Source organism: Nerophis ophidion, linkage group LG21, assembly GCF_033978795.1.
Source record: "Nerophis ophidion isolate RoL-2023_Sa linkage group LG21, RoL_Noph_v1.0, whole genome shotgun sequence".
Classification (NCBI taxonomy): domain Eukaryota; kingdom Metazoa; phylum Chordata; class Actinopteri; order Syngnathiformes; family Syngnathidae; genus Nerophis; species Nerophis ophidion.
The window spans coordinates 4,319,728-4,341,451 of record NC_084631.1 but is presented as its reverse complement, the minus strand read 5'-3'; the positions used below and the strand labels follow the sequence as shown (position 1 = coordinate 4,341,451).

Genomic DNA, 21,724 nt, shown 5'->3' with positions numbered 1-21,724 from the left:
TGTCTTCATACAAGGAATAACGTTAGCTAACTTAGCATCAACTTAAGACAATGATGTTGCCTAGCTAGCTAGGACTTCACTTACATCTCTCATTCCTCGCTTCTTCTCTGCTGCGGGCGAATAACTTTCTTAAATCCATCTAGGAGTTACAGTTTGAGTCAAATCAAAATCAAAATATTGTAATTAACAAATTGTTGTTGGCTAACGTTACCTACCTCAGCAGTGATTCGAATCCCCGCCCCTCTCTCGCTCTCTCTCTCTCTCTCTCTCTCTCTCTCTCTCTCTCTCTCTCTCAACCGAAGTCTCGATCCACACGTGAATAAATTACCATATTAAGTAGCCATGTGCTCACTGTTTCGTGGAGTGAATACAGTAGCAATCAATTACCATACTGAGTAGTATGTGCGCTGTTGTCTATGTTATGGAGACTTAAAACTCTGAAGCGTTTTTTTTTTATTGGTGAAATTTTTACTGGGGCACTGCAGATCAACAGTGGGGCACGTGCCCCAGTGAAATATGTCTGGCGACGCCCCTGGTATTTACAACATTACTAATATAAACATACTATGCAAACATGAACAAGTTTTTGTGAAAAATGAGTTGGAATTTCATAAGAAAAAGGTCACAATTTCACAGGAAAAACTTAGAATTTGTGCAATATCATGATAAAAGTCACAATTTTACTCAATAACATTCCCACTTCTGACAAGAACATTTGGGTCCTGCGATGAGGTGGCGACTTGTCCAGGGTGTACCCCGCCTTCCGCCCGATTGTAGCTGAGATAGGCGCCAGCGCCCCCCGCGACCCCAAAAGGGAATAAGCGGTAGAAAATGGATGGATGGATGGAACATTCGCAATTTTACAAGAAAAGCTTAAACTTTTGGCAATTTTATGAAAAGAGTCGTAAATTTGCCCGACAAAAGTCACAATTTTGTAAGAAAACTTTACAATTTTGGTAATATTATAATAATAATGGAAATTTTACTTGGCAAAATTATGACAAAAGTCAACGTTTTACTAAAAAAAATTCACTGTTTTACAAGAACACCAAAACAATTGGCAATATTGTGATAAATGTCAGAATTTTAAATGACAAATGTCGTCTTTTTGTATTAAAAGTAATAATTTTACTTAAAAAAGTTATAGTTTTATGAGGAAAATATTGCAATATTACAGAAACAGAAGATAAAAAAATGTTCCCAATTATTTTTAAAAAGTCGACACATTGTAAGAAACACACTGCTTTTAGTAAGTTAATTAATTTATTTATTTTTGTTTGTAATTTTTTTTTAATCATTATTTATTTTTTCAAGTTGTTACAGTATGTCTCAGTATACATATTTATTTTTTTTATTTGTATTTTGGCCGAAGGGGGCGCATTTCAATTTCTTACACACACATATGTTGGCTAGAGGGAGAGCCCTTGAAAATTTTCCACACACTTGTTATTTCATATGTTGGCCAGATGTGGAGCACTTTTGAAAGCGACACACAGTCAATTTGAAAAATACCTCCTTTTTGAGACCACCCTCATTTTGATAGATTTCACCACCAGGGGTGCAAATGAGACATTCTCTATTAAATGCAATGGTTTTCCATATTGGGACCATGATTTATGTCCTAACTTGTTCACCGCTCCTCATATGGAAGGTACTTTTCCTTGTTCATATCTCAAGAAGGGTAGAAATACAAGAACACACACTGATAACGCAATCATCATTGTTGCTTGTTTTTGTGTGTGATCATTAATGGTAAATAAGCCGCAGTAAAACTAACAACTTGATCCTCTGATAAGCTTGATAAGAAAAGTAATCATTCTCAGCTCCGCTCACTCACTTGCAAAGCTGAAGTAATATTAAGGCTACATCGTCACAAAAAATAAGTCTGCTGTGGGAATTACTTCAGAGAATTATGATAATACAATTGTAACTGCTAGAACAAAGCTGCAGTTTCATGACAATAAATCATTTTGTGAGAATTTACCTTTGGATTTTCCACAACATATATTTTACAGGAATTAATTGTAAAATTACTACTAAATAAAGTATATCAGGAGAATTTTGTAACTCAAAAATAAATAACTCAAATAATACTATTATTAATTAGATAGGGATGTTTTTTTATATATATATAAATAGAGCGGGACAAGCGGTAGAAAATGGATGGATGGAATATTACAAATAATACAAGATTAGAATGTAACTTTAGCAAGAAAATATTTTTAGATTACCAGCTAAAAAAATATGAATTTTTACAAAACTATTTGAGTATGAATGAAATCGGAGGATCATTAGAAACAATTTAATATTTAAGAACCAAAATAGCATTTTATTTTATATTCACTTGTAGTTTCAATTTTTGCACATTTTATATTACATTATTTAAAATTGTCTGAAATATGTTTTCCATGATTAAAAGGTAGTATTTATTTTTTTATATTTTACGAGAAAAAAAGATATGTATTTTTATGACAACCATCTTAATATTACAATAATAACATTGTGATAAGAAAAACATTTTAATCCGAAGATTTAAATAAGACATAATGTTTACGTAAACAGAATTGCAATATTACATGATTGAAGTATATGAATATGAAAATATGTTTAGGAATATAAATGCTTCCCCAAAAAAAAAATGATCAAGATCATTTTGTTATGACTAAAAAAAGTTGTGTAATAATACTATTAATAGATTGCAAAGAACATTTTTAATTTGATGTCAATTCAAAAATAATATTATGAAAAGGAAAATTAAATATACAAGAGAAAAGTACAATTTAATATACAAGAACAAAGTCTTACTTTTGCAAAAAAAAAAACATGTTTTGAAAACCAGGTAAAACTCCTGAATGTATATGAGAATAAACGAGTGTGAATGTAAACATAGGGTTATCAGAAAAAAAGTTTAAAATATTACAAATTAAGAAGCTGTAATAATAAAGAACCAAATCAAAATTGGTTTCATAATAATCCTGAGTGTAATGTAAACAATGTTATTATACTACAATATTAAGTGTGTAAGATTATCAGAATAATATTTTTATCATGAGTACAAAATAATAATTTATAATATGTAGATAAAAAAATGCTCAAATTTTTTTTTTATTCTTTAATATTATTAGAATAACATTTTAATATGGAGAGTAAAAACTTGTATTTTGACAAAAATAAATGTGTAATTTTATTTCATATTAAGTCATAATTTTTACACAAAAAAAATTACAATATTCAATCAATCAATCAATGTTTACTTATATAGCCCTAAATCACTAGTGTCTCAAAGGGCTGCACAAACCACTACCACATCCTCGGTAGGCCCACATAAGGGCAAGGAAAACTCACACCCAGTGGGACATCGGTGACAATGATGACTATGAGAACCTTGGAGAGGAGGAAAGCAATGGATGTCGAGCGGGTCCAACATGATACTGTGAAAGTTCAATCCACAATGGATCCAACACAGTCGCGAGAGTCCAGTCCAAAGCGGATCCAACACAGCAGCGAGAGTCCCGTTCACAGCGGAGCCAGCAGGAAACCATCCCAAGCGGAGGCGGATCAGCAGCGCAGAGATGTCCCCAGCCGATACACAGGCGAGCAGTACATGGCCACCGGATCGGATCGGACCGGACCCCCTCCACAAGGGAGAGTGGGACATAGAAGAAAAAGAAAAGAAACGGCAGATCAACTGGTCTAAAAAGGGAGTCTATTTAAAGGCTAGAGTATACAGATGAGTTTTAAGGTGAGACTTAAATGCTTCTACTGAGTACTGGAGCCCGAACGGAAAATGCTCTATAGCCCGCTTTGGGCTTTGGGAATCACTAACAAGCCGGAGTCTTTTGAACGCAGATTTCTTGCCGGGACATATGGTACAATACAATCGGCAAGATAGGATGGAGCTAGACCGTGTAGTATTTTATACGTAAGTAGTAAAACCTTAAAGTCACATCTTAAGTGCACAGGAAGCCAGTGCAGGTGAGCCAGTATATGTATGTATATATGTATATAAAGGTATATACAGTATAGGTATATATGTATGTATATATGTATATAAAGGTATATACAGTATAAGTATATATGTATATAAAGGTATATACAGTATAGGTATATATGTATGTATATATGTATATAAAGGTATATACAGTATAGGTATATATGTATGTATATATGTATATAAAGGTATATACAGTATAGGTATATATGTATGTATATATGTATATAAAGGTATATACAGTATAGGTATATATGTATGTATATATGTATATAAAGGTATATACAGTATAGGTATATATGTATGTATATATGTATATAAAAGGTATATACAGTACAGGCGTAATGTGATCAAACTTTCTTGTTCTTGTCAAAAGTCTAGCAGCCGCATTTTGTACCAACTGTAATCTTTTAATGCTAGACATGGGGAGACCCGAAAATAATACGTTACAGTAGTCGAGGCGAGACGTAACAAACGCATGGATAATGATCTCAGCGTCTTTAGTGGACAGAATGGAGCGAATTTTAGCGATATTACGGAGATGAAAGAAGGCCGTTTTAGTAACGCTTTTAATGTGTGCCTCAAAGGAGAGAGTTGGGTGGAATATAATACCCAGATTCTTTACCGTGTCGCCTTGTTTAATTGTTTGGTTGTCAAATGTTAGAGTTGTATTATTAAATAGAGTTCGGTGTCTAGCAGGACCGATAATCAGCATTTCCGTTTTTTTGGCGTTGAGTTGCAAAAAGTTAGCGGACATCCATTGTTTAATTTCATTAAGACACGCCTCCAGCTGACTACAATCCGGCGTGTTGGTCAGCTTTAGGGGCATGTAGAGTTGGGTGTCATCAGCATAACAGTGAAAGCTAACTCCGTAATTGCGTATGACGTCACCTAGTGGCAGCATGTAGATGCTGAAGAGTGCAGGGCCAAGGACCGAACCCTGGGGAACTCCACACGAATAAAATTGTACGGGTAAAAACACGATGAAAATTAAGAGGAAATTCTACTAGGATAACATAATACATTTGACTAAAATTGTACTTTTATCACAATAGGTTTGACATTAATATTACTTAGGGAAAAAGTCAGAATTTAAAAGCCTGCTGTAATGAGATTTTCTTATTTAAACGGGGATAGCAGGTCCATTCATACTTGATCATTTCGCGATATTGCCATATTTTTGCTGAAAGGATTTAGTAGAGAACATCCACCATAAAGTTCGCAACTTTTGGTCGCAAATAAAAAAGCCTTGCAGACGATGTGCGCGTGACGTCACCGGTGTGAGGGCTCCTCACATTGTTTAAAATGTGAGCCACCAGCAGTAAGAGCAATTCGGACAGAGAAAGCGACGATTTCCTCATTAATTTGAGTGAGGATGAAAGATTTGTGGATGAGGAAAGTTAGAGTGAATCACAAAAAAAAGAAAAGGCGACGGCTCCAGGCGGTGGCAGTGGGAGAGTTTCAGATGTAATTAGACACATTTACTAGGATATTTCTGGAAAATCCCTTATCTGCCTATTGTGTTGATAGTATTTTAGTGAGATTATGAAGTCATACCTGAAAGGTGGATGGCTGCGATGAACGGCTGCGGTGAACGCCAGTCCCTCTGAGAGAAGCCAAGGAGCCAAGATCACAGCCGCATTTTTGAGCTGCAGGATGAGGTCATGTAATCCACTTAAGTCTCCGGTAAGAGCCAACTTAACATCACAATTTTCCCATCCAAAAACTTGCTGGTTGACGTAGAGCAGGGGTGCCCGTTACGTCGATGGCGATCGACTGGTCGATCTCGGAGGGTGTGTCAGTCGATCTCAAGCCAGGCATTAAAAAATATACATAAAAATGAGCAATCATCAATCATACCAAGACTTCACTTTCGACAGTTGTTTGACATTCTCGGCACCCGAGGATCTTGTGAGATGACGCTGGCTGCTGCGAGCTCATATTTAAGAAAAAAATCACTAACAGGGCGGACGCAGAGAAACACATTTTATTTCTAGAGACTCCGTACCTACTGTCAAAACTCTAAAGACCGACTGCACACTTCCTGTCTTCACCATAAAAGACCTGTTTCATCCTGCCTGTGCTAACAAAATAAGAGTCTCAGAAAGCTAGCGAGCTACGGAGTTTGATGCCAATGTATTTCTCCCCCGCCCTCAGCGACCGCTTTCTCACTTGCTTGCCCACCCGCACACTCACTGACGTCACTCACCTGCTGCCAGACATTAAAGGGCCACACACATATGCTACTCTCATAACAAAGTGTTTAAAAACGAGTATGCAAGTTGGACAAATGAGATGCCAAATCCAACCACTTTCATGTGGTATTGGACAGAAAGGAGGACTTTTTTTTCCCTCCATTTGAAAATGCGGACGTTATCAGCACCACTGTCTAATTCCAATCAATGCAAGTCATCAGAATCAGGTAATACACCAACTTATATTCTTGTCTTCATGAGAAGAAAGGAATCTATGTGTGTTAAACATGCTTGTATTATCATTAAACACCATTAACTTGTTAACAAAAATGTCTCTTTCATAAATAAATAAATATAAATTATAAATAGGAATGAGGTAGATCTCCTCGACTTGGTCAATTGAAAAGTAGCTCGCCTGCAGAAAAAGTGTGAGCGCCCCTGACGTAGAGAAACATTTTCGCTTGACCGCTCTGTGTTAAAGCTTCACAACAAACAAAGAAACACCGGCTGTGTTTCGGTTGCTAAAGGCAGCTGCAATCCACCGCTTTCCACCAACAGCATTCTTCTTTGACGTCTCCATTATCAATTGAACAAATTGCAAAAGATTCAGCAACACAGATGTCCAAAATACTGTGCAATTGCGCGATGAAAAGAGAATACTTTTAGCCGTAAGTGGTGCTGGGTTAATATGTCGCCTCCAACCAATAACGTCACAAACACGCGTCATCATACGCGATGTTTTCAACAGGAAACTCCGCAGGAAATTAAAAATTGTAATTTAGTAAACTAAACCGGCCGTATTGGCATGTGTTGCAATGTTAATATTTCATCATTGATATATAAACTATCAGACTGCGTGGTCGGTAGTAGTTGCTTTCAGTAGGCCTTTAATCAAAAATACATTTGTAATATTATCAGAACAAGAGTGCAATATTATCAAAAAAGTCCTCATTTTAATTTAACATTGCCCAGATGTTTTTACAAAGATTAGATCAACACATGTGGCTGTAATTATCAATTCTGTTTGGATTGTTGTGATGAATGGTCCCTTTAATTTGGCAGTAGGATTTGTGTTTGTTTCAGTGCGTATTGTGTGTGTGTGTGTGTGTGTGTGTGTGTGTGTGTGTGCGTGTGCGTGCATGTGACTGCATGCTTGTCTCGCTGTCTGTGTCATTAGCTCGGGGTATTATAACGTCTCTGAATCGAGTGTTTGTGTGACAGCGGCGCACACTAAGCATCATTTTGTCTGCCTTATTACTGTCTTCACGGCCAATGCCCCTCACACGGTCCTCTTTGGACTGCTGTCCCCTTCGGCTGCACCTGTACTGGATGTTGAAGCGGGGCGGGGGGTGGACAGTCCCCCTCGTTTACCATCTGTGACATCCTCTTTTTTCCACATTCTTCTGTGTTGTGACTGGAGCAGGAATTTGCGTGGGCGTCCATTGTGTGTGCTTGTGAATGCATCTGTTGTCTCTCCTATTGACTGAGCAGAACGTGTGTGTGCGTGTGCGTGCGTGTGTGTGTTCTCTTGCAGTTGGAGATTTACCTTTTACCTTCTTGCTTTCATTGCTGGCCTGGCCGCCCTCATCGACGTGAGTTTCCCCCACCTTAACTTTTCAAAGTCCTAATACCCATTTACTCATACCTCATCTTGACTGTCCATGGACTGTCCTTATTTCCTCTCCTAGAAACCATGGCTGTATGACCTAAAGGAAATGTGGGAAGGCTTTCCTGTGCTGGTATGTACATGCAAAGACAGTTTTTTAATGTTTATAATGTGTCACTTCAAGGCCTACTGAAATGAGATGTTCTTATTTAAACGGGGATAGCAGGTCCATTCTATGTGTCATACTTGATCATTTCGCGATATTGCCATATTTTTGCTGAAAGGATTTAGTAGAGAACATCGCCGATAAAGTTCTCAACTTTTGGTCGCTAATAAAAAAGCCTTGCCTGTACCGGAAGTAGCAGACGATGTGCGCGTGACGTCACGGGTTGTAGGGCTCCTCACATCTGAACATTGTTTACAATCATAGCCAGCAGCAGCTAGAGCTATTCGGACAGAGAAAGCGACAATTTCCCCATTAATTTGAGCGAGAATGAAAGATTCGTGGATGAGGAAATTTAGAGTGAAGGACCAGAAAAAAAAGGGGGATTGCGATTCTAAGACATTTACTAGGATAATTCTGGAAAATCCCTTATCTGCTTATTGTGTTACTAGTATTTTAGTGGGTTAAATAGTACCTTAATGTCCAAGGGGTGTGGCCACGGGTGTGTTGACGCCAGAGTCTCTGAGGAAAGTCAGGCAGCTGCAGCAGAACAGAAGCTCTGCTGATCTCCGGTAAGAGCCGATTATTACCACAATTTTCTCACCGAAAACTGCCGGTTGACATGTAGTCGGGATCCATGTTCGCTTGACCGCTCTGATCCATAGTAAAGCTTCACCTTTGGGAATTTTAAACACGGAAACACTGTGTGTTTGTGTGGCTAAAGGCTAAAAGCTTCCCACCTCCATCTTTCTACTTTGACTTCTCCATTATTAATTGAACAAATTGCAAAAGATTCAGCAACACAGATGTCCAGAATACTGTGTAATTATGCGATTAAAGCAGACTACTTATAGTTTTGATCGGGCTGGAAAATAATGTCCGCTACAACCCGAGACGTCAAACGCACGCGTCATCATACGAGTCATCATACCTCGACGTTTTCAACACGACACCTCGCGGGAAATTTAAAATTGCAATTTAGTAAACTAAAGCGGCCGTATTGGCATGTGTTGCAATGTTAATATTTCATCATTGATATATAAACTATCAGACTGCACTGTCGGTAGTAGTGGCTTTCATTTCTGTTTGAGCTTCCTGGTTTTGTATTTACTTCCTATCAGTGCTTTTATTTTGGTTCCATTTCCTGCTTGTCCCGCTGAGCGCTGTTTTTTTTCCCCTCACCTGCTGTTAATTGGCAGCCGGTACACACCTGCTGCCAATCAGCATGTTTCTATTTATGCCTGTCTCGCGCGCTCCTCAACGCCGGAAGACTGATTCATGTTTGTAGAAGCTACATGAAAAACTGCTTCCTTCTGTTTAATGATATTAAAATCCTCTTACCTGATCACCGTTATCCTGGTTCCTGCATCTTGGAGTCAATACATCTGCAACCGCAACATATAATTTATTATATTTTCTTTAGTCATCAAGGGTCAGACAAAAGTCAAAGTATTTATGTAAATCCATACATCCATCCATCCATCCATTTAATACCGCTTATTCTCTATTTTCCGGACTATAGAGTGCACCGGTATTTGAGATACTCACTAAATTTTAGGTGGAACATTTTTTCCCATATATTAGTTGCACCGGACTATAAGCCGCAGATATATAAATATTAGGGGTGTACCTCGGTTTAGAGGTCACGGTTCGGTTCATTTTCGGTGCAGTAAGAAAACAACAAAATATACAATTTTTGGTTATTTATTTACCAAATTTGTAAACAATGGCATAACATACATATACATACAGGGCCCATTGCCAAGGTTAATGTGGTCAGCATATATAAAATAAAAATTAAATAAGATAAGGCTCGGAATGGTTTCTAACAAAACCTCTCTACATATAAAGTGCTTTTTTTGATTGATTGATTGAGACTTTTATTAGTAGATTGCACAATGCAGTATATATTCCGTACAATTGACCACTAAATGGTAACACCCCAATTAGTTTTTCAACTTTTTGACGTTTGGGTCCACGTTAATCAAGAGTTGTAGAAAGTATTGGAAACTCAAGACAGCCATGACATTATGTTCTTTACAAGTGTATGTAAACTTTTGTTTGCGACTGTAAAGATATATATTTCTATATGTATAATAGATTGTATAATAGGTCATATATAAATATATATATATATATTAGGGGTGTAACGGTACGTGTATTTGTATTGAACCGTTTCGGTACGGGGGTTTCGGTTCGGCACGCGGGCGTACCGAACGAGTTTGAAAGTCTTCACAAGCTGCTCTGCTTTCTGCCTCTGTCTGAGCAGTGAGCACCCAGCATTGTCCCGCCCACACAACCATCTGATTGGTTACATACAAAACCAATCAGCAGTGCGTATTCAGAGCGATGTAACAGCCAATCAGCAGTGCATATTCAGAGCGATGTAACAGCCAATCAGCAGGGCGTATTCAGAACGCATGGAGTCACTGCTTCAGTCGAGCAGATATGAGTTTAGCAGGGGAGCACTCCCCAAATTATAAAAAAACACTTCCAAGTCAACTACTTTCTAAACATCACTATGAGCCCGTTGACTTTCTAGAAACTTAAACAGCAGCCAGATTGCTCGCTGTTCTGGCTTGAGGTGAAGGCTAGTTAGCTTTTAGCGTAACGTTAGCTCATTCTGCTGTGTGTGTGTGTGTGTGCGTGCGTGCGTGCGTGCGTGCGTGCGTGCGTGTGTGTGTGTTAAGGGCAGCAAAGCCCTGTCTGTCTTGTTATTTCATTGAACTCCATGGTCTTCAGGGATGAATAGTCTTTCCTATTGCTTTTGTACTATTTTTTCAGCTATAGTTACATTAATCATTAGTAATGTAGCAGCCTAGTTTTGAATAGCAGGGTCCCTGCTATCACATGTTGATAAAAATACAACATTTACATAATAAAAGTCAACTACAGGCTTCCCAAATGCTGTAATAAATTAAGCATGATGAGTTGACTTGAAACTGTTTCAATGGAAACTGTTTAATGTTGTAGAAGAAAGGTTTTTTCATTTGATTTAATCAAAGCAACAACTTGAGGCAGTTTAATGTGGATTAACATGGGCAGAATTATTATACTGTTCCCAATGTTAAAAGGATAAAGCCATTGTTTACAAATTTGGTAAATAAATAACCCAAAAAATTTATATTTTGTTGTTTTCTTAAAGTACCGAAAATGAACCGAACCGTGACCTCTAAACCGAGGTATGTACCGAACCGAAATTTTTGTGTACCGTTACACCCCTAATATATATATATATATGTATATATATATTTGTTCCGTGTTTGGTGTAGAGCAGAATACAAGACTACAAATATGAATACAGGCTAACTTGCAATGTCCTTCCTTCCTCAGACTCTTCTACCATCTCAGTATTGGTACTACATGATAGAACTGGGCTTCTACGGCTCGCTGCTCTTCAGTGTGGCCTCCGACGTTAAACGCAAAGTAAGTGGACTTGGAAAAACAAATCCTTTTGTTGTGAAACAAAATTTGAGGAAGTCGGAGGTCTAAGGGAAGAAAAAAAAAATGTGTTCCGTCTTCCCCTGCATAATCTGTTGTGGCATCTGGCACGATGGTGATGTGTGTGGACATTGGACTGTTGTTGCACGTGTCTGTGTGAATGAGTGTGTGTGTACATGGGTTTGGACTTTGCTTGCCCCGGGTCAGCTGAGAACCCTGGCGAAAAGAGGCCCGCTGTGTTCCCTCAGCACCAGGTTCCACCCTCTTAAGCAGGATTTAGAAACGGGATTCCCAACCAAATTCTGCAATTTTACTCACCGTAGATTCCGGATTATAAGTCGCTACTTTATTCCTACACTCTAAACCAGTGGTTCTCAAATAGGGGTACTTGAAGGTATGCCAAGGGGTACGTGAGATTTTTTTTTTAATATTCTAAAAATAGCAACAATTAAATATTTCATAAATATATTTATACTTAATACATAATAACAGTTCAACAAAATATGAATGTAAGTTCATAAACTGTGAAAAGAAATACAACAATGCAATATTCAGTGTTGACAGCTAGTTTTTCTGTGGACATGTCCCATGAATATTCATGTTTGTGAAGAAATGTTTAGAATTAAGTTTATGAATCAGATGGATCTCTATTACATTCCCCAAAGAGGGCACTTTAAGTTGATGATTACTTCTATGTGTAGAAATCTTTATAACTGAATCACGTTTTTTATTTTTCAACACCCATCCATCCATCCATCCATCCATCCATCCATCCATCCATCCATCATCTTCCGCTTATCCGAGGTCGGGTCGCGGGGGCAACAGCCTAAGCAGGGAAACCCAGACTTCCCTCTCCCCAGCCACTTCGTCTAGCTCTTCCCGGGGGATCCCGAGGCGTTCCCAGGCCAGCCGGGAGACATAGTCTTCCCAACGTGTCCTGGGTCTTCCCCGTGGCCTCCTACCGGTTGGACGTGCCCTAAACACCTCCCTAGGGAGGCGTTCGGGTGGCATCCTGACCAGATGCTCGAACCACCTCATCTGGCTCCTCTCCATGTGGAGGAGCAGCGGCTTTACTTTGAGTTCCTCCCGGATGGCAGAGCTTCTCACCCTATCTCTAAGGGAGAGGAAACTCATTTGGGCCGCTTGTACCCGTGATCTTATCCTTTCGGTCATGACCCAAAGCTCATGACCATAGGTGAGGATGGGAACGTGGATCGACCGGTAAATTGAGAGCTTTGCCTTCCGGCTCAGCTCCTTCTTTACCACAACGGATCGGTACAACGTCCGCATCACTGAAGACGCCGCACCGATCCGCCTGTCGATCTCACGATCCACTCTTCCCTCACTCGTGAACAAGACTCCTAGGTACTTGAACTCCTCCACTTGGGGCAGGGTCTCCTCCCCAACCCGGAGATGGCACTCCACCCTTTTCCGGGAGAGAACCATGGACTCGGACTTGGAGGTGCTGATTCTCATTCCGGTCGCTTCACACTCGGCTGCGAACCGATCCAGTGAGAGCTGAAGATCCCGGCCAGATGAAGCCATCAGGACCACATCATCTGCAAAAAGCAGAGACCTAATCCTGCGGCCACCAAACCGGAACCCCTCAACGCTTTGACTGCACCTAGAAATTCTGTCCATAAAAGTTATGAACAGAATCGGTGACAAAGGACAGCCTTGGCGGAGTCCAACCCTCACTGGAAATGTGTCCGACTTACTGCCGGCAATGCGGACCAAGCTCTGACACTGATCATACAGGAAGTGGACCGCCACAATAAGACAGTCCGATACCCCATACTCTCTGAGTTTTATTTTGAGCTATGTTTAGAACAGGCCAGCGGGAGAGTCATATGGTCCTTACGGACTACCTGGTGCCTGCGGGCACCGCGTTGGTGACCCCTGACCTAGAGGTAGTTTGGCTGAATTCGCTCTCAGTGCTGCTGGTGTGATTTCCAAGTGCCGAAGGGCGATGAGCCGGCTGAGTCAGCAACTGGGCGTGACGTCGCGCGCATTGGTGGATTTTCATGAATTAGTGACATTTGGTCGGTGGCAAAAAAAAAAGTATCCCGCGGAGCCACGTAGGTAAGATTTATAACCAGGCAAAACTTTTCTAAACTCAAAAGATGATACAGAAGCAGCAGAAACTGATCTGGTAGCTAGCATCGCTTTTCGCTATTGGCTAGATGAACAGTATGAGCAAAGTGCTGTTTCACTACACCAGTGATAATTAAAAATATCGGTATAGTCATTGTAGTATTGGCTATATACCAAATCTTGTAATTGGTATCGTTACGGTCGATGTTCGTATAGATCCACCCATTTCGTTACATTCAAGAGCGCTAGCTGGCTGATAGCGGGTAGCTATTGTATCCTTCTATGTGTCCTTTTCCATGGAGGTGTGATTTAGAAGTAGCTACAATATAGAGCATGGGTGTCAAACTCTGGTCCGCGGGCCAAATTTGGCCCGCCGTGTAATTTAATTTGGCCCTTGAGGCAATATCAAATTAACATTACAGCTGGCCCGCCGTTATTACACAGCAGCGGTGCCGCTGTAACACCGCAATTTCTCACACTTGCCAATCCTCCCGAAGTTCAGTGCCCCTCCCGAAAATCTCCCGGGGCAAGCATTCTGCCGATGTCCACCCGGACAACAATATTGAGGGCATGCCTTAAAGGCACTGCCTTTAGCATTCTCTACAACCTGTCGTCACGTCCGCATTTCCTCCATACAAACAACGTGCAGGCCCACTCGCATAATATATGCGGCTATTACACACACATAAGGCATAGTTGGTCAACAGCCATACAGGTCACACTGAGGGTGGCCGTATAAACAACTTTAACACTGTTACAAATATGCGCCACACTGTGAACTCACACCAAACAAGAATGACAAGCACATTTCGGGAGAACATCTGCACTGTAACATAACATAAACACAACAGAACAAATACCCAGAACCCCCTGCAGCACTAACTCTTTCAGGACGCTACAATATATTTTGATATTTACCTCAGAAGGCTGCAAATAGAAAAGAGGCATTAAATTTGTATTAAAATTTTATTTTATATGCCATTGATATTTTTTAATTATTGTTATTATTATTATTTGAAACTCAATTTTGCATGTCACTATAAAGTTATATAAGCCTTGCTTGTTCAAAGTTCAATGCAAAACTTGTTTGGGTCCCTATTAAAAGGTTAATTTGTTCAACCTTGGCCCGCGGCTTTGTTCAGTTTTAAATTTTGGCCCACTCTGTATTTGAGTTTGACACCCCTGCTAGAGAGGGTGGTTAGCTGCGAGCTAGCTGTGTTTTAAAGCAACAGAGCGCAGCTTCAGTGTTTATAGCGTCACCTTTGTTGTTAGTTTTGAAGCCAAAATACGTCCATTCTCCGTCCTCTGTCTCCGCACTGTTTCTGCTTGTAAGTGTTGGGTGTGTGTGTGTGTGTGTGTGTTGACTCACATGTGTCTCAGCGCATATTACCAGCAATGTCACTACAAGTACCAGTATTTTTCAAATGCAATATAGTACCTTTTTTAATTCATTAGTATTGCAGTACTTAATTAGTACCAGTATACCGCACAACCCTACTGTAAACTGAGAAATATTTCAATGTTGTTTTATCTATCTATGCCAATTATACATATACGGTATATATATATATATATATATATATATATATATATATATATATATATATATATATATATATATATATATATATATATATATACAATTGTGGTTAAAAGTTGACACACACTTGTAAAGAACATAATGTCATGGCTGTCTTGAGTTTCCAATCATTTCTACAACTCTTATTATTTTGTGATAGAATGAATGGAGCACATACTTGTTGGTCACAAAAAAACATTCATGAAGTTTGTTTCTTTTATGAATTTATTATGTGTCTACTGAAAATGTGAGCAAATCTGCTGGGTCAAAAGTATACATACAGCAATGTTAATATTTGCTTACATGTACCTTGGCAAGTTTTTGGTGGCCATCCACAAGCTTCAAGAGCAGGGGTAGGGAACCTATGGCTCGGGAGCCAGATGTGGCTCTTTTGATGACTGCATCCGGTTCTCAGGTAAATTTGACCTGACTCTGCTTAACAAGATAAATAATGAATAATTCCACTTTTAATCAGTGTTAAAAATGATGTTCAAAATATTAAACATCCTTGTGCATTTTTAATCCATCCATCCGTTTCTACCGCACCTGTTCAAGAAGTTGCGTTGATGGTAAGAAGTTATTTATTTTGTATTGGTTAGGGTGGGGCTTGCCCTCCTGGGGGTTCTTCAGACCACCAAGCACCGACATGTGAGCCTGTTTCAGGGTTACAGTATTGTTTCATTTTTCAATAAGTCTCTCAGTTGCTTTCCAGCAATTGTCTTTTTCTCTTTCGTTCTCGCTCTGGCTCCAGCACCAACCCCGTCTCTCCTCCTGGCTGCTGCTTATAACATATGATTAGGTAACAAGGCCCAGGTGGGCCATCTATGCACCTGTCGCTGATTTCGATCTCAGTCCTGGCAACACCCCGCTTCGCTGCAGGCCCGCAGGCCACGCCCCCTCCACAGTTAGCTTCAGAATAACAATGTTATTACAAAGAATACGAGACCTATTATACTCTAGAAATGTTAGTCTTACTTAAAAATGCACGCCTACAGTTGTGTTCAGTGTTGAAAAAATATTTTACGGCTCTTACGGAAATACATTTTAAAATATTTGGCTTCTTGGCTCTCTCAGCCTAAAAGGTTCCCGACCCCTGTTCTAGTGGAATTTTTGACCACTCCTTTTGACAAAATTGGAGCAGTTCAGCTAAATTTGTTGGTTTTGATTTTTTGTTTCATCTGACCACATTGATTGATTGATTGATTGATTGATTGGATCTTTTATTAGTAGATTGCACAGTTCAGTACATATTCCGTACAATTGACCACTAAATGGTAACACCCCAATAAGTTTTTCAACTTTTTTAAGTCGGGGTCCACGTTAATCAATTCATGGTACAAATATATACTATCAGCATAATACAGTCATCACACAAGTTAATCATCATAGTATGTACATTGAATTATTTACATTATTTACAATCCGGGGGGTGGGATGAGGAGCTTTGGTTGATATCAGAACTTCAGTCATCAACAATTGCATCAACAGAGAAATGTGGACATTGAAACAGTGTAGGTCTTATTTAGTAGGATATGTACAGCCAGCAGAGAACATAGTGAGTTCACATAGCATAAGAACAAGTATATACATTATAAATAAATTTGATTATATACATTAGGTTATTTACAATCGTAGGACATGGGATGTGAATGGAGGAGGGTATTAGTAAAGGGTTGAAGTTGTCTGGAGGTGTTGTTTTAGAGCGGTTTTGAAGCAGGATAGAGATGCACTTACTTTTATACCTGTTGGGAGTGCATTCCACATTGATGTGGCATAGAAAGAGAATGAGTTAAGACCTTTGTTAGATCGGAATCTGGGTTTAACGTGGTTTGTGGAGCTCCCCCTGGTGTTGTGGTTATGGCCGTCATAGGAAGTAGTTTGACATGTACTTCGGTATCAGGGAGGTGTAGCGGATTTTATAGACTAGGCTCAGTGCAAGTTGTTTTACTCTTTACATAACTTTCCTACAGAATGTCTTATCTTTGGTGGTGTCAGATAAAACAAAAATGTAGCTGTTTGGCCACAAAACCCAGCAATATGTTTAGAGCAGAAAAGGTGAGGACTTTAATTCCAGGAACACCATCCATACAGGCAAGCATTGTGGTGGTAGTATTATGCTCTGGGACTGTTTTGCTGCCAATGGAACTAGTGCTTTATAGAAAGTAAATGGGACAATGAAAAAGGAATGTTACCTCCAAATTCTTCTGGACAATCTAAAACAGGGGTGCCCATTACGTCGATCGCGAGCTACCAGTCGACCGCGGGGGGTGTGTCAGTCGATCTCGAGCCAGGCTTTTAAAAAAAATAGACCTAAAAATGAGTGATCATCAATCTTCACCAAGACGTCACTTAAATGACATTCACGGTACCGGAGGGTCTTGTGAGATGACGCTGGCTGCTGCAAGATCATTATTATGAAAATATGACCGAGAGGAAGGCGAGAAACACTTTTTATTTCAACAGACTCTCGCGCCGTACCTTCCGTCAAAACTCTAAAGGCCGACTGCACATTTCCTATCTTCACAATAAAAGCCCTGCTTCATGCTGCCTGCGCTAACTAAATACAGAGTCTCGGAAAACTGGCGTGCACAAGTGATCCCTCAGAAAGCTGGCGTGCACATCACTTGTGCACGCCAGCTTTCCGAGACTCTTATTTTGTTAGCGCAGGCAGCATGAAGCAGGGCTTTTATTGTGAAGATAGGAAATGTGCAGTCGGCCTTTAGAGTTTTGACGGAAGGGACGGCGCGAAAGTCTGTTGAAATAAAAAGTGTTTCTCGCCTTCCTCTCTGTCATTTTTTCATAATAATGAACTGGCAGCAGCCAGCGTCATCTCACAAGACCCTCGGGTGCCGTGAATGTCAATCAAGCAAGCTACGGAATTTGCCGCCAATGTTTTTCTTGTAAAGTGTATGGAAGCTGGATGAATTAGATGCCAAAAACCAACCACTTTCATGTGGTATTGTACAGAAAGGACAACTTTTTTTCTCCTCCATTTGAAAATGTGGGCGTTATCATCATTACTGTCTGATTCCAATCAATGCAAGTCATCAGAATCAGGTAATACACCAACTTATATTCTTGTCTTTGTGAAAGAAAGACATCTATATGTGTTACGCATGCTTGTATTATCATTAAACACATTTAACTTGTTTACAAAAATGTCTCTTTCATAAATCAATCAATCAATCAATCAATCAATCAATCAATCAATGTTTATTTATATAGCCCCAAATCACAAATGTCTCAAAGGACTGCACAAATCATTACGACTACAACATCCTCGGAAGAACCCACAAAAGGGCAAGGAAAACTCACACCCAGTGGGCAGGGAGAATTCACATCCAGTGGGACGCCAGTGACAATGCTGACTATGAGAAACCTTGGAGAGGACCTCAGATGTGGGCAACCCCCCCCCTCTAGGGGACCGAAAGCAATGGATGTCGAGCGGGTCCAACATGATACTGTGAAAGTTCAATCCATAGTGGCTCCAACACAGCCGTGAGAGTTCAGTTCAAAGAGGATCCAAGACAGCAGCGAGAGTCCCGTCCACAGGAGACCATCTCAAGCGGAGGCGGGTCAGCAGCATAGAGATGTCCCCAATCGATACAGGCGAGCGGTCCATCCTGGGTCTCGACTCTGGACAGCCAGTACTTCATCCATGGTTATCGGACCGGACCCCCTCCACAAGGGAGGGGGGGACATAGGAGAAAGAAAAGAAGCGGCAGATCAACTGGTCTAAAAAGGAGGTCTATTTAAAGGCTAGAGTATACAGATGAGTTTTAAGGTGAGACTTATATAAATGATACATATAAATGAGGTAGATCCCCTCGAGTTGGTCAATTGAAAAGTAGCTCGCCTGCAGAAAAAGTGTGGGCACTCCTGCTCTAAAGTCATCAGCCCGGAGGTTGGGTCTTGGGCGCAGTTGGGTGTTCCAACAGGCATACCTCAAAAGTGGTAAAGGATTGGCTGAATCAGGCTAGAATTAACGTTTTGGAATGGCCTTCCCAAAGTCCTGACTTAAACGTGTGGACAATGCTGAAGAAACTAGTCCATGTCAGAAAACCAATTTGCTGAACTGCACCAATTTCGTCCAGAGGAGTGGTCAAAAATTCAACCAGAAGTTTACCAGAAGCTTGTGGATGGCTACCAAAAGCGCCTTATTGCAGTGAAACTTGCCAAGGGACATGTAAGCAAATATTAACATTGCTGTATGTATACTTTTGACCCAGCAGATTTGCTCACATTTTCAGTAGACCCATAATAAATTCATAAAAGAAGCAAACTTCATGAATGTTTTTTGTGACCAACAAGTATGTGCTCCAATCACTCTATCACAAAAATATAAGAGTGATTGGAAACTCAAGACAGCCATGACATTATGTTCTTTACAAGTGTATGTGAACTCTTGACCACAACTGTACATACAGACAGAACAATGTTGGTACTATCGAATAAGACGTGTGTTTGAGAGTCAAACCTGGGCTCTGGCTCAGTCAAGGAAAGGAAAGACCGAATTAAATAAGCGCGACTTTAAAACCCTTAGGACTTCAAGGAGCAGATTGTCCACCACGTTGCAACCATCCTCCTCATCAGCTTCTCCTGGTGCGTCAACTACATCCGTGCCGGAACCCTCATCATGCTGGTGCACGACTCCTCCGATTACCTCCTCGAGGTAAATATAAGCCGAGAGCGTCGCCTTGTACATTTTTAGCATGCAGCAGACATAAAGTACGAAGGCTAATGCAACACTGCCCCCTAGCGGACATCTCATTTTTCTCCCGTGTCTCTCTCACTGTGGCAGTCTGCAAAGATATTCAACTATGCAGGCTGGAGGAACGCGTGTAACTACATCTTCATCGTGTTTGCCGGCGTCTTCATCGTCACTCGCCTCGTCATCTTCCCTTTCCGGTAAGATCCACGCCGATAAATAAAAGTTGTTCCTTGCGACTGTTTGGATGATGTGTTCCTCACCCCGCCTGCAGGATCATCTACTGCACATGGGTGTACCCCGTGACCATCTACGAACCGTTCTTTGGGTACTACTTCTTCAACGGGCTGTTGATGGTGCTGCAGTCGCTTCACATCTTGTGGGCTGTTCTCATCATACGAATAGCCGTCCGCTTCCTCACCAACAACGTAAGCAAGCATTATCATTATGAGCAATGAATTCATGTTTCCAAGGTACGGTTACTGTGCAAACTTTGACAGAGTGCTTTAAATTCACACAATTGGACATTTTCTGGAAAATAAAGGCCTTCTGAAATGAGATTTTCTTATTCAAACGGGGATAGCAGGTCCATTCTATGTGTCATACTTGATCATTTCGCGATATTGCCATATTTAGTAGAGAACATCGACGATAATGTTCGCAACTTTTGGTCGCTAATAAAAAAGCCTCGCCTGTACCGGAAGTAGCAGACGATGTGCGCGTGACGTCACGGGTTGTGGAGCTCCTCACATCTGAACATTGTTTACAATCATGGCCACCAGCAGCGAGAGCGATTCGGACCGAGAAAGCGACGATTTCATTCATTTGAGCAAGGATGAAAGATTCGTGGATGAGGATAGTGAGAGTGAAGGACTAGAAAGAAAAAAAAAAAGACAGGGCAGTGGGAGCGATTCAGATGTTATTAGACACATTTACTCGGATAATTCTGGAAATTCCCTAATCTGCTTATTGTGTTACTAGTGTTTTAGTGAGATTATACGGTCGTACCTGAAAGGTGGAGGGGTGTGGTGACCGCCAGTGTCTCTGAGGGAAGCCACGTTTCTCAACGAGGCGAAGCGAAGGCAGCCGGTCGAGCTTTTTTTCCCTCCCTCCTCCACGGTGGAAGCATCCCACGTTCAGGGGCGGCCAGTCGGAGGAGGCAAGAGAGTCCGCAGCTGCCTCTTTGACAGGTGCATAAGGAACAGCGCAAGCTCCGCTCATGTCTACGGTAAGAGCCGACTTATTACCACCATTTTCTCACCGAGACCTGCCGGTTGACATGTGGTCGGTAATCATGTTCGCTTGACCGCTCTGTTCCATAGTAAAGCTTCATCTTCGGGAATGTAAACAAGGAAACACCGGCTGTGTTTGTGTTGCTAAAGGCAGCTGCAATACACCGCTTCCCACCTACATCTTTCTTCTTTGATGTCTCCGTTATTAATTGAACAAATTTCAAAAGATTCAGCAACACAGATGTCCAGACTACTGTGTAATTATGCGATTAAAGCAGACGACTTATAGCTTGGATCGGGCTGGAACAAAATGCCCGCTACAATCCGTGACGTCATGCGCACGCGTCATCATACGAGTCATCATACCACGACGTTTTCAACAGGATACATCGCGCAAAATTTAAAATTGCAATTTAGTAAACTAAAGCGGCCGTATTGGCATGTGTTGCAATGTTAATATTTCATCATTGATATATAAACTATCAGACTGTGTGGTCGCTAGTAGTGGCTTTCAGTAGGCCTTTAAAAGTCAGGCAATACCGCGAAAACGTCACATGAGACGTCATCGGATTTTAATGGTACTTCAGGTCAGTGAGCATCTTAAATATAAAACTTGATAATCAACTCTAGAATTATTGCTTAAAAAGTGTGATGACGATATTTGAATTTGATACGGCTAAAGAAGAAATTAAAGGCCTACTGAAATGAGATGTTC

At 40.5% G+C, this 21,724-nt stretch overlaps 1 protein-coding gene across 3 annotated transcripts in view; it reads left to right on the top strand.

Moving 5' to 3' along the window:
* Window positions 1–21,724, top strand: part of LOC133539607 (ceramide synthase 2-like) — a 74,471-nt gene that overhangs the window by 39,081 nt on the left and 13,666 nt on the right. For all 3 annotated transcript variants that reach the window (XR_009803446.1, XR_009803445.1, XM_061881648.1), the window contains exons 5-10: window positions 7,721–7,778; window positions 7,875–7,925; window positions 11,289–11,381; window positions 19,613–19,741; window positions 19,871–19,977; window positions 20,052–20,205. Coding sequence is in view for 1 of the 3 variants with exons in the window: in XM_061881648.1 (XP_061737632.1) it covers window positions 7,721–7,778; window positions 7,875–7,925; window positions 11,289–11,381; window positions 19,613–19,741; window positions 19,871–19,977; window positions 20,052–20,205 (592 nt within the window). In the remaining 2 variants the exon portion in view is untranslated. The remainder of the gene's footprint in view (window positions 1–7,720; window positions 7,779–7,874; window positions 7,926–11,288; window positions 11,382–19,612; window positions 19,742–19,870; window positions 19,978–20,051; window positions 20,206–21,724) is intronic.